Here is a 14,294-nt window from a genome sequence, read left to right as displayed (position 1 = left end):
GTGAACCTTGACCCGGACACAGACAGATGGACATCATTTGTTGCACCCAACAAACGTTTATTTACACTATATTTACAGTTCAAGTTCAGTGCACGTCCCAGTGCCTCCAGCACCGATCCCCCAAAGTCCATCTATGGCAATGCCCGCCCTGGACTGCCGATCTGTCAGAACTAACGAGAGCATTGTCATTTTTAAAAGATGGCCGCATGTTGTTGCAAGGAGAAAATTGTTTGTGTTTTGAGATAAAGACTTCAAAAATACTGTGACGAACATGGTGGGGAAAGCAAACATGTGGCACTTCTACTTTAAAGGAGTTTGTGTATCAGCTGATGATGCTCCCAATGAGGGAACAAAAAGATGATCACTTGATCACGGCTCCCTTTATGCCAGGCAGTGGGGGCTGCTTTGTTCCCTTTTATATCTTTATTTTGATTTCTTCTCATACAGTCTAAACTTTGAAGCTTTGGTATAACCCATTGTCAGGAACCAAGAGTCTTGCTTAAAATAATGTACATGTTATTCACGACACACTAACTTGGTGGTTGGCAAACAATTTTATACATCATTGCCATTGTTTTGGCACCATTGTTATTGTTGCTACTGATCAGAATTTCCATTTTTACTGTTTCTTCATATCTTAGTGTCTCTCAAGTTCAGTCCTGGGGTTCCACTTTGGTTACACGTTTTTATACCATCCAGCTTCGCACATTTGTCTATTTAGCTTGAATTCTTTACTTATTCTGCATTCAGAAAAGTGCTCTGGTATGATATTTACATGTATAACAAATGTGTATGTTGCACAATGTCTTTGAACACTTCAATGTCTTTTAATTTGTTTTTAAATTTATGTTTGATTCCTTAACTGTATTCACTTGTTGACCATTAGTGACAAGCAGTGCATACGCAGGTGTAAATGACACTAAATGCTAAAGGAAGTGGCTGCTTCAATGATACTGTATAATATCATTTTTGTTCTCATTAGTAATAATAAGCTTAAATTGATGCTTTGCAGATTCAGTCTTGTGGACCACCTTAACTGCAGGTGTTTATCCCAACCAGCTTCTGCTTTTAACTGAACTCTTACCTTCATTAAGCAAGCTGTTATTTGTCAGTTTCAGTCCAGAACCAGCAATTACAAAATGCACTTGCCAAATTTTTATCTGACTGTGCCAAGCATTTGTTAAGGTTACACTAAGGTGTATTATTTGTCTTTTTATTGCTTTTTAAGATTTTTTATGTTCAGGTTATTTAAGCCATTTCTTAATCATCAGCACATAAGTGAACTTTTCACTGAAGTAGTCCTTCCACCTTAGCATTCAGTGTCATTTGCTCCTGTGTCTTCCCTGCTTCCCACTGTTTATCGGTATTTGGATACAATTAATGGAGCAACTACTACAGTAAAAGTAAAATGGATACAAATAAAGAAAGTTAACATTAAAAGCTATGGTGAAAACAATACAAATTCTAGAATTACTTTTACATATAAATATCAGAGTTTCACATTTTTCTGAAGCAAAAAGCAATTAGAAGTAAGTCTGACCCATTGATTTTTAGAATAAAAACCTACACCACAGTGATACAACAGGACTGAACTTAAGAACCGTTGTTCTATCTGGCGATTGTGGTGAGCACCCTCTTCTACATGGTGGTGTGCTGGGGAGGAAGCATAAAGAAGAGGGACACCTCACGCCTGGACAAACTGGTGAGGAAGGCAGGCTCTATTGTAGGCATGGAGCTGGACAGTTTGACATCCATGGCAGAGTGACGGGCGCTGAGCAGGCTCCTGTCAATCATGGAGAATCCACTGCATCCACTGAACAGGATCATCTCCAGACAGAGGAGCAGCTTCAGCGACAGACTGCTGTCACTGTCCTGCTTCACTGATAGACTGAGGAGATTGTTCCTCCACCACACTATGCGACTCTTCAATTCCACCCGTGGGGGTAAACGTTAACATTATACAAAGTTATTGTCTGTTATACCTGCCTCACACTCTTCACCTTGCATTTTTTAATTTGCACTGCATTTTTATCACTATTTAATTAATATTGTTTTTATCAGTATACTGCTGTTGGAGTATGTGAATTTCCCCTTGGGGATTAATAACGTATCTATCTATCTATCTATCTATCTATCTATCTATCTATCTATCTATCTATCTATCTATCTATCTATCTATCTATCTATCTATCTATCTATCTATCTGTACTTAACTAGCTGTGTAAGCCTGTGCTGTAAAAAGCCCGGGGTCCTAGAAACTATTGAAATGGTCAGAAAAATAATTAAAATGTAGAGATGTCAGGTAATTGAAATGAAATACTCTGGGTCTCTCTCTCCTAGGAGGTTTTGTTTTGTCGGCGTGCTCACATCATTTGTGCATTAGGGGCGGCAGGAAAAGTGAAAGGGATACCGTTTTACCGATCTGCTTGCCTCGCTTGTGTATTAGCGGCTAAGTGAGTTTCTGTTTCCTCGGGGTTCGAGCCCTTACCCCGACTCCATCTCTCACTTCCAGGCCGGACAGACAGACACACACTCTTCCACATGTAGATGTTTATATATAAGATTCTCCTGAACCTAAGGAAATAGGAAAAAAGTCACATTTAAGTTCCACCTGCTTGCAAATACTGAATTAGAACAAATGGTTTCAGAAAATGAAAGAACCGAGCATGTGCAATCAGATTTACAGTATGGGAGTCTAGGCAGGCACATTTGTATTTGACACAAAGAACATTTTAAAGTGAAGTTCTAAAGAACTGCCAGTCAGATTTCTGTAGACTGCACGTTTTAAGCAGTGAGCATGGTATTCACATCCAGAAAACAGAACTTCCAGATGTCAAAGCAGTAGGAACTGCTGAGCAACAGGTCCAGGTATTTGCTTACCCCTGGGAGAAATGAAATGCTGTGACTGGGCAAAAATACTAGATATGAAAAGCACTGGCATTCATTTGAAATTCAGTAATGAATGGGGCTGTGTAGCAAGTGTCTTAAAAAAGACCAGCTAATATCTTGGAAACAGATAGAGGGTCTTATAAGGGCTTTCATAACTAAGTTAACCACCTCCACTTACACTACACACCCAATGAAGGGAAAAAAGAAACTCTAATATTATTGATTTAAAAAACCACAAGACTGCCAGTAAGGCCCTTTATTTTTAGTTTTTAGTTTGTTGTAGAATTTGTTTGTTTTTTTGTGATTTTCCAGATTTTATTTTATAAGGTGGCCTGGAAAAATGTCTGTTTCTAGTTCTGGTTGATTTTTTTTTTTTTTTGATTTTCTAAATGTGTGTAGTGTGTGTTGAATCTAAAACACTTTACTGTATTCTTTATTATTAATGATAGTAAATTATCATCATTATCATTGGCAATCCTAGCAAGACATTTTAAAAGCCTGTTTTTGGGACCTGCATTGATTTTGATATTCCTTTTTTGATTTGAAATTTTCAAAATAGTGTATAAATTAATTGTTTCTTTTAGAAAGCTTATAATCAGATACACTATATGTCACCAATATCCCAAAATAAAAAGAAGAGTCTGCAGTTTTTTGAAATGCCTGGTCCAAAACTCTAAATTGCCAATTTGTTATTTTTTTTTTTAAATGTTTGCTATTCAGAGTTCTGCTTTCAAATAGCTGAAAAAAAAAAAATATGGAAATACTGCATTTATAAAAAAAAAGAAAGAAATTGTACCTGAGACACGCATGGGAAAATCAACACATACATACAGCAGGACAAAGTTACTCCACCATTGAGGTACATAATGAATCTCAACATCACAAAAGGAAGGCCAAATGAAAACATATTAATAGAGTTATTATTTACCAGTGTGATGAGAGTTGTAAAAAATGTTGAAGAATGTCATAAAATAACCTTAAGTACCACCAGATTCTGACAGAAGCCTCACTTTATACTATTAGTCCAAATTGTACAGTAATGAGAGGGCTAAAATCTGATCACTTAGACAATCACATATGAAATGGACTGTTACTGAGGATTGCAAACAATTAAATTTGTGGTACACAGCTCAAATATCATTTTTTGGCTTTAAACTGTAATCAAGGCTCTCTGCCCGAACAGAAAGAAAGTATTTTTAAGTTTTTTTCCACCCTATAATAGGGCTATTTATAACGTCAGTCAAAGTATACAGTTATAAATCTCGGCTTTTCCTGAAAAAAGAATCACTATGATTTTTGAGTGACGCTTTCTTGTAACCGCTGCCAGTTTGGTAAGTTAAATATCATGTTAAGCAATGTTTCTAAATTCATTTCTCTTTGCACGCTTCCCAAGTGCTCCTGCAGTCTGTACTTTATATTTCCATTTAAAAAAGCTTCTTCATTCAAAACATATCCCGAGACTTAGTTTCCCCCCAGGCATTGTCTTTTAGCTGACATGTCTTTTTCTAAGGTCATGTTTGCTGTTTCTAAAATATCATTTTGCTTCCGTTAGCATGGAAATATGATTTATCATGCTGGTGCTTAATCCAAGCTCCATATGTTATGTTCAATGCCCAGTGCTACCCCTCATTCGTTGGCCTCCTGTACTTCCAACATAATCTTAAATGATGTTAAAGATATGGGAAGACACATTCATTCATCTGTCCATCTATCCTTCCAGATGCTAACCAGATAGGTAGAGAGTCTTGGCCAATGTCTGTAAATTAGCAATCTGCTTAGCTGGCTCTTTTTTTTATTCATGGCACCTACATACATGTAGAATATTCTGATAAAGTCATTCTCCTTTTACTTCACCTTGGGGACAGCTTTGACAATGGCACTGCTTCATCCAGTAGACTTTCACATTCTGATTTTAAGATGAGTCAACTAAACTGCTTCATGTTTTATACTTAGCTGCATCACCCGCACCTTCTCTGTTATGTTCTTCTTGGGTGCTTCTGATGCTTATTTTCACCCATTTGTGCACAGCACATTTGAAATACACATACCTGCTTCACACCATCTCTCTCGTCTGATCTCTTGTGGGATCTACTGCACATCATCCTGTGCTTTTCATGATCATTTATGTTAGGTAGAATGCCTAGAGGGGGCTGGGTGGTCTCATGGCCTGGAACCCCTGCAGATGTAATTTTTCCCCCAGCCGTCTGGACTTTTTGTTTTGTGTTTTCTGTCCTCCCTGGCCATCGGACCTTACTTTTATTCTATGTTAATTAGTGTTCTTATTTTAATTCTTACTTTGTCTTTTTTTTCTCTTTCTTCATCATGTAAAGCACTTTGAGTATCATTTGTATAAAAATGTGCTATATACTGTAAATAAAGGTGGTTGTTGTTTTCATTCCATGTGCAATGCTGACAGTAGCTATGCTCATCTATACAGCTTTTTATCACTAATGAGTCAATTCTTTTACTCTGTAAGTCTTCATTTTTCTAACAACTCATACAGCTCACACATTCTTTGGATGTGATCGTAGCAATAGGCTCATAAATTAATCTTCTTTTTTTTCATTCACACTAACTGCGTTTTCTTTTCCAAATGCAACTAGTAAATTGTCATAATTATGCTTGTATGTATTGTAAGACTTAAGTCTGTTTCATTGCCCATTGCATTTATTAATGTACTGACTTGAACTTCAGTACCCTCATTCCAGATTTTCTTAGATATTTTTTCGCCAGTCACTTCACTTTCCTCCCATATCTCCAAAGATGTGCTTGTCAGGTTGATCTCTGACTCTGAATCAGTTCAGTGTGAGTGTGGGTGTGTGCTTGAATGGGTTCTGCAGTGGGCTGGTATTTGGTCCAGCTCTGTGCTTATTGCTGTTCGGGGTGGGCTCAGGTCTCATGCCAATCTGAATTGGATCAAGTTGCAGTTTGGGAATACTATTTTATGTTAATCTAATAAAATGCTGAAACCATACTGGACATCACTAAGTGTGTGATATCATCCAAACTATCATTAGAACAATCTAGACGAGAACAGGCCATTCAGCCCAACAAAGCTCGCCAGTCCTATCCACTTATTTCTTCCAAAAAAACATCAAGTCGAGTTTTGAAAGTCCCTAACGTCTTACTGTCTACCACACTTCTTGGTAGCTTATTCCAAGTGTCTATCGTTCTTTGTGTAAAGAAAAACCTCCTAATATTTGTGCAAAATTTACCATTAACAAGTTTCTGTGTCCCCGTGTTCTTGATGAACTCATTTTAAAATACAAGTCTCGATCCACTGTCCTAATTCCCTTCATAATTTTAAACACTTCAATCGTGTCGCCTCTTAATCTTCTTTTGCTTAAACTGTAAAGGCTCAGCTCTTTTAATCTTTCCTCATAATTCAACCCCTATTGCCCTGGAATCAGCCTAGTCGCTCTTCTCTGGACCTTTTCTAGTGCTGCTATGTCCTTTTAGTAGCCTGGAGACCAAAACTGCACACAATACTCAAGATGAGGCCTCACCAGTGCATTATAAAGGTTGAGCAGAACCTCCTTGGACTTGTACTCCACAGATCGTGCTATATAACCTAACATTCTGTTAGCCTTCTTAATGGCTTCTCAACACTGTCGGGAAGTCGATAGCTTAGAGTTCACTATGACTCTTAAATCCTTCTCATAAGGTGTACTCTCGATTTTCCGACTACCCATTCAGAATATCATGTTCAGAATATCTTCAAATCTGAATTCTGTGACAGCTCACTTTAAGAGAAAAAGAGATCAACAAAAAAAGCCAAAATTCCAAATCACATCTCACTGTTTAAAGTTCTGTTTTGATTATGCGCAAGACAATATGAGTACTGAACTGCTTTTCAGTGGTCTTCTGTAGTGGTTAACAAGCAAAATAATGAGGGCAGTCCACAATGTGCAGCACATGGTACAATGAACTATTCCGCATTAGTCACATTTAACAAATCATCATCCTGTAAGACATAAAAATGCTATCTGACTCAACATTCAAGGGAGTGCACTTCAATTAATTTCCTCTCTGGATGTTGGACTTTGAGGCCAGGATAAACTATGACCTTCCATGTAAACGTAATGGTCTCCAGGGCGATGCCTAACTTAAGGGTCTTCTGGCTGGTACACTCAGAGATGTATAGATATTATATTAAAGAAAATACTGCTGAGACTAAACAGCCGTTAAGGAAGAGAATCACAATACAAGTATACTTCTGAGTAAATGATTGCCAGGATGAAAAAACACCCACTACCTCTTGCATTAATGACATTGGGAAACCTTCAACAAAACCAAATTTTTGCACCGTTGCCAGAGCAATGTTTAAAATGCCTCGGTGGAGCTGCACTACTAAAAAGCAGCCATTACTGGAATATAACAGCAGCATTCAAGTCTGGTTATATTATGAATATTCACAGGGGCAGAGTATGTAAGCATATCAGTACCATACATATCTTCAGTTAATCACCATAAAACATTATTTATTTAGCACATACTTTTGTCCAAAGTGAGACAAAACTTCATAGTACTGTAGATTATATAGTCTTGCAGTATGATAACTTGACTTGCTTACAATCAGACAGAACCAACTCTATCAGGCAGGTGATCTTCAGACCAATTCACATTTAATTGAAGGTATTGGGCATTTAGTGTGACCAACACAAGCAGTGTATTTCATTTACTTTAATTACAGATGCGGTGATAGGGTGATAGTGTAGCTGTGTCATGGCAAATGACAGGACTGTCATAATTTCTTACTTTATGAATTATACTTGCCACATGTATGTACTGTACGATTTATTTTACTTTCTACTCTGTTAACACAAGTTGCTGTGCTCCATTTGATGTATGTTTGCTTTACCCTTTAAAGTTCTAAAAATGTATACAAGTAGACCTCTCACAGCTTTGTTGCTGAGAAAGTTGCATGCAAAAAACTGTGCAGTACTATGTTTTCATTCTTTATTGTGCATAGCTCATTGCATGCTAAGCTTCATTCTAAAATCCTCCAAATGTACAATTCATTGCAGCTTCTTATAAAAGTGCATACATTTCTGAAGGGCTCTTGTATTCATGTGTAAATAAACAACCAGAGGAGTGAAAGGCAAAAGCAAACCCATCCTTAATGAAATCACTTATTATTATTATTATGACACAAAGGAGGACGTATCAATATTTTCTAGTCTCTAACTACTTAAACAAAGCAAAATCTACTTGCATTTTCATGAGGAGAGAATTAATGAGCTCCCTTGCCTGCTTCACTTGCACTTGCTGGTTTTTTATTTAATCTTTTAATTCATTATTTAGGTAGAAACACACCACATCATCCCAACAATTTTTATCTGTGACAAATGTAAAGAAATACTGCTGGATTTTGAAATTCCAGTTTTACATTTTCCATAACCAGTGTGCTACTTGCACTTTAAACACACAAGTCTTTGATGAGGTTTTGTCTTGCTAAAACAGTGACATCTAGTGGTTTTATTTTGGAAAAAAAATGTAACATCTGTAAATTATGGGTAAAATATGTATTTTTTTTTTTAGAATTAATTACTTGATATTGTAAGCTCCTAGTTTAAATAGATTACTTGCTGCTCAACTCATGCTCTGGCCTTATATATCCATCCATCCATCCATTATCCAACCCGCTATATCCTAACTACAGGGTCACGGGGGGTCTGCTGGAGCCAATCCCAGCCAACATAGGGCGCAAGGCAGGAAACAAACCCCGGGCAGGGTGCCAGCCCACCGCAGGGCCTTATATATGCAATCCAACATACAATTAAATTATACATTTGAACATTAATAATTGTGGTGTACCTTCATTTCTTGTTTAAATTACATTTTGCTTGTTTTCTTGACTGTAACTTTTGGAAGTTCTGTTTGTTAGTTGGCATTCAGAACTTTTACTTGACATAGCTCTAAATTATCAATAATAATATAACTGATCAGTTATATTATTATTATTATTATTATTAATAATAATAGTAATACTGGAAGTCAGCACACTAATTTTACCGCCTCCCCCAAAGGGCAACAAAAAGTAATTGAATCACTGTAAGAACAAAATTAGACATTGCAATAAATGTTATTTTTCCAAGTAAATGAAGTCTGTTCAGAATCAATAATGCACCTTAGTAACTAAGCACCAAAAATGATTTATTGTAATTGATAATATATTTCTTCTGTTACAGGAATGGGGCCCATTCACATGAGTGCTGTGCACTGTACAGGTTTTGAACGCACTATAACAGAATGCTCCTTTCAAGATATTAACCAAGTAGGATGTACTCATAACAGAGATGCCTCCGTACGGTGCAATGCGCCCAAGTTGGACATTGATAGCATGGTGAGTATTATATCATATTAATGCTTCATGCTTTTGTAAATATAGACGAATAGATCAACATATAGACAAATATATAAAAACATATGTTGTAAGGATTGTCATGCTAATTGTTACTCATAGAATATCTACCTGGGTCTTTCTACAGACCAAGTCACTTATTTTTTTGCAAGAAAATGATGTGCTATCATAGCATGGGCCACATCCCATCTATCTATCAGTTTATATATCTGTCTTGATTTGATCGTCATATAGTTCTCAAAAACTATGTTTTATTTTTTTCTGACCGTTATTTAATGTCATATTTTGGTATTACAGTGTGGGTGTTATTTTTTATTTTAATATTGCAATGCTTTAAATTTAACTTATTAAATTAAAAATCACATCACAATAAGTAAGACAATACAATCAAAATTACAGTTAGTAAACTTTCCAATTAAACAACATATTGTAAAAAAACTGACCTTCCTTTAGGCCTAAGTAATACTGAAAGTGCGGAGCTGAAGCCTGGTGAAGTATTCAGAACTTTTGTGAAGCTTTAGGCCAGAAACATAACAGATGTGAACGCTGGCACGGACACACACAAACGGACAACATAGTTCCACCCAGCACACGTTTATTTTCACAATATTTACAATTAGTTCACTCACAAACCCCAGTGCCTCCAGCACCGATTCCCCCAATGTCCAGGCCACATAGTCCTGTGCCTCTCTTTCTCCTGGCCGCCTCCAGTCCTCACTCCAGCTCCGTCCTCTTCCACCCGACTTCCGCTAATAACTGGAGGGAGGCGGCCCCTTTTATAGAAACCCGGATGGGCTCCAGCTGCTTCCCGGCAATCTCCCGCGGACACACCCCTGTGTGGCAGAAGTGCCGGCTGTGCACCCGGAAGCCGTCCGTGTGTCCCCTGTCGTCTTCCCCCTGGCACTTCCGCCACACCGGGATAATCAGGCACTGGGGCGCCGCCTGGCGGTGGCCACGGGTCCCTACAGGGCTGGGCTTTCAAGCCCTCTACCCGAGGCCTCCAGCATAACCAGGACGGACGCCCCCTCTCGGTCTGGAGGAGGCACAAGCCCTCCTCTGGTCCTCCTGGGCGTCCCGGCCGAGCACCACACAGGCATGACTTAAGAATCAGGTGTTGTATTTCTCGCCTGGTAAAATAGATTAAACTGTGCTTTTGGAGGGCATATCATTGTGGAAATTTCATATTCTGACTTTGTCTTAGAAATCTCAGCAACTAGTTCAGATATCACTCTAATTTGCAATTTATTTCTATGCTAAACATTTGAAATGATAGTTGAAGTTTTATAAATTGCACTTGCAGCTGTTGATGATCTAAATCAGGATTTAGTACGCAATTAATATCTCCTGCAATTATTAGCTTCTGACACTGCAGGCCTTCATACTATAGATAGAGTATAAATTTGGCCTACCCAGTCTCTTTTCAACAAAAATTGATCTTTCATTTTTTAAAGTGTCTCCAGCAACTTGAGTTCATGGTTGAAACTTTTAACATTCCAGCTTATAAATTTTCATGGACAAAGCTTTTTAATATTGTACATTTTTTGTATTTTACAGTTCATTGTATGAAACCAAAAAATACAAATAACATCTAAAAGTGTTTTTCTGTCAGCAAATTCCTACTTCGCTGTTTCTGTGCTCTACCTCCATTATTGCATTTAGCAGTACAGTTGATGAATCGTTCATTTCTTTCTTTTCTCTCCCTGCAAATGAAATACAGTATGTTAAATTCAGAATTCGATATACTGTGTCAGAGTCCACAGAAGTGGTGGAATACTTTTAGGTACAACATATTACAGGGTAGTTTCCATTCCAATCAAAACCCTACTGTTACCTTTTCAATGTTTTATTTGTGTTTGGTACTTATAAACCAACATCCAGTGAAACAAAATTAAATGAGGAATATGGGGCAATAACAATAGATTGTAAAAAATACTGAAATTCACAAAAACTATGCACAAATTTGCCAGCCATCATAGAAAATAAAAAAAGAGGTGCTAAATATGACATTTTTGTTTTTCTAAGGCCCCTAACCAATGGGCACCATTCGGGTAGCAAAAACATGAATGTTTAAGGTCAGAAACCAATTCAATATATGGGAATGTGCCTGTTTTTGGGTTGCTTGCAGGTTCGCCTAGCAGGAGGTCGTGCTCAAGGAGAAGGACGTGTTGAGGTACTCCTGGAAGTGGGAGGTCGAATGAGATGGGGTTCGGTGTGCAGTGAATCCTGGGGAATCAATGAAGCGATGGTTGTATGTCGACAACTGGGTTTTGGATTTGCTTCTCATGCATTGCAGGTGATCATCTTCAGCATAACATGCTCACTTCAGACTTGAATGAATAATGCATGGTGGAAAGCTATTGATAAATTATTCTGTACACTACTTCTTTAATCTGTGTTGAACCTGAATGACATATATATTTTCTTATTTATTTTATACTAAAAAACTTAACAATAAGAAATAATCAAGTCTTTCAAAAAATCAAAGGTGGCAAAATTATCTAAAGATATTCCTAGTCAGCTAAAATAATCTCATTACATTCTAGTGAAAAGCATCATTTTTGCTGTTTCTTAAGCCATGAAAGTTTGTATATATAATGTAAATGGTGGCCCAGATCTAATTATGCAGATCCAGATCATCTGGTTGACTTTGATTTATGCGGGGACGATTCCAGTTCGGCGCATAGACGATTCTTCATGTCGTCAATTCGCACACTTCTCGATAGTCCGGGATTTTTCGGGTGATTTTCTATGTAATAAACTTAATAACTTATAGTGTAATGAAAATTGCATAATTAGATCTGGACCACCCTATACATAGTTTCAATTGCAGCTTTTCTGTACAGTATACTAATTCTTTTCGTATGGTGCGTCTCTGCATTGTCTGTCAGCTGGCTGATACTGTCAGTTCAATAATGAAATCAAAAGTGAAGCAACAGTACTGGCTTGCTATAAATCATGCAGATGGGATATGCAGCAATATTGGCTTTTTCCTCTGAAGATTAAAGCGGATGTAATTTAGCTGAGGTTTGATAGGCGTGACCTGAAATACTATTTGATTTTTATTCAGTGACACAGAACAATAAAGAACTTTGTATAAACATTAAGAGAAAAAAAAAATCAATGACATATTATTTCACTTTTTTGTTTGGCTTGGCTCTCTGGTTTAGTTACTAACAACCCTTTTTTGTAAATTTCCATAGGAAACCTGGTATTGGCCAGGGAACTCTGAAGCAAATGAGGTGGTGCTGAGTGGGACATACTGCTCTGGGACTGAGCTCACTATTCAACAGTGCCGACGGAACCCACAGGTGCACTGCCCTCGAGGGGGGGGCCGACATGCTGCTGGAGTCACCTGCACAGAAGGTGAGTCTACCTGTGCAGCTCACTGGATCAGTCCAACCTTGGCACTTTGATTAATTATGTCTTATTTGTTTTGATTTATTGGATCACTGTAGGGATGTTGTTGTTGAGGCTGCATTTTTTCAGATTTTTGCACAATTTGATAAAAAATTTGTTTTGTTATATGACGTATATTGAAAGCAAAAATGACTGTTAACATTTCATACACAACACAGACAAACTAGATGCTTTTCACCTCATAATGTCAGGTATGGGGGTAGGAGTGGGTTTGTGAGCACCCTCTTTCATGAACTGACGCCTTATATTGCACACAGCTGGTTTCCACATTGCACCTAGAGGTCAGGAGAGGATCGCATTCCTTTTGATGAATTACCCCGGCTCAGTAAGTGGACCAATGAATAGAAATGATCATCAAAGTTTAAAATCAAGAAAGAATAAAACTCAGCTGCTTAACCCTTTCAGCCCTGACATCCTATTACTAGTACATATATATGCAGCCGTTTTTGTAAAGCACAGGTACGTTTGCAGCCATTGGAACCAGGCGTGCTACTATTAGCGCAGACTGGAGACACTGGCATACAGTCCACGAAACACAGAAGTGAAAATGGACACTTCTGGACTGTGCACACCACTTTTAATTTTACTTCCTCAAGTATTTGGCAGCTATTGTACATTAATAGTAATTTTTTTTTTGTTTTTTTCATTTTTGAGCTTCCAGGACACCCCAAAGTTAGAATATCTCACAAAATCATTTTTCCCATAAAAACAGAAAATCCAGGGTTGAAAGGGTTAATACTCCAAATATTTAAAGGAATACTCAACCCAAAAAGGATCATGTTTTTATTTGTTATTCATCCCAAGTTGTTTGTAGTAATGGCCAAAAAAAAAATCTCATATTTTTATGTTTTTTTAGTGGTAGCTCTCAGGCTAGGGATTTGCACTGACAATCGGAAGGTTGCTGGTTCAAATCAGATGAACGCCAAAAGTGACTCTACTTCATTGGGCCCTCGAGCAAGTCCCTTAATCTGCAATTGCTCCGTCCTGAGTATGACGTTAATCTGCATCCAGCCCTGCAACCTGCAGGGAAAAACCTGGGGGTTGGTGGCAGAATTGGCACTCCAGCCACCATAAAAGCCTCATATTGTTCCATTCCATCTGAACTAGTGTGGTGCTGAATTGTCACCCATCGCATGGCTACACTAGGGTCCCAATCTAGGATCCTGAGTTTGTTCGCCATGTGGTGGGTGCAGCAATGCACTCTATCAGTGCATGCTCCTAACCTCTTTTTATGGAGAACAAAATTCCTGACACAAATGGCTAAAAGTAGGACCAGTACTGAACAAACAGCAAACAATATCAAAACAACTATGAAAAAAAATCTCTGATTACTTGTGTTGCATAATTCATGTCTCATATTTTTAGTCAGATATTCATAACATTTCAAAAATGTTCTTTGGCTAAAATATTGTTAAATAAAATACTTCTGGAAAATCTTCTAATAAATGGCGGGAAGTGTGTTTAAATGAGATCAGACTTTTGAATTGAAGACCTGGCCATTACTACATACAATCCAGAGAATGTAGCAGATAATAAAAATAATAAATTTTTGGGTGGAGTGTGTCTTTAAGGTTTTCCTACCTTTTTGCCTATTTGCTAAAGGAGCTTTCTCATATGCAAAATG

At 37.7% G+C, this 14,294-nt stretch overlaps 1 protein-coding gene across 1 annotated transcript in view; it reads left to right on the top strand.

Moving 5' to 3' along the window:
* Positions 1–14,294, top strand: part of loxl4 (lysyl oxidase-like 4) — a 128,547-nt gene that overhangs the window by 97,225 nt on the left and 17,028 nt on the right. The window contains exons 8-10 of the mRNA XM_039774556.1: positions 9,081–9,235; positions 11,379–11,546; positions 12,454–12,616. Of these exons, the coding sequence (XP_039630490.1) occupies positions 9,081–9,235; positions 11,379–11,546; positions 12,454–12,616 (486 nt within the window). The remainder of the gene's footprint in view (positions 1–9,080; positions 9,236–11,378; positions 11,547–12,453; positions 12,617–14,294) is intronic.

The sequence above is a fragment of the Polypterus senegalus genome, chromosome 1 (genome assembly GCF_016835505.1).
Source record: "Polypterus senegalus isolate Bchr_013 chromosome 1, ASM1683550v1, whole genome shotgun sequence".
NCBI classification, from domain to species: domain Eukaryota; kingdom Metazoa; phylum Chordata; class Cladistia; order Polypteriformes; family Polypteridae; genus Polypterus; species Polypterus senegalus.
The sequence above is the reverse complement of the archived record's forward strand: the minus strand, read 5'-3'. Positions and strand labels throughout refer to the sequence as shown.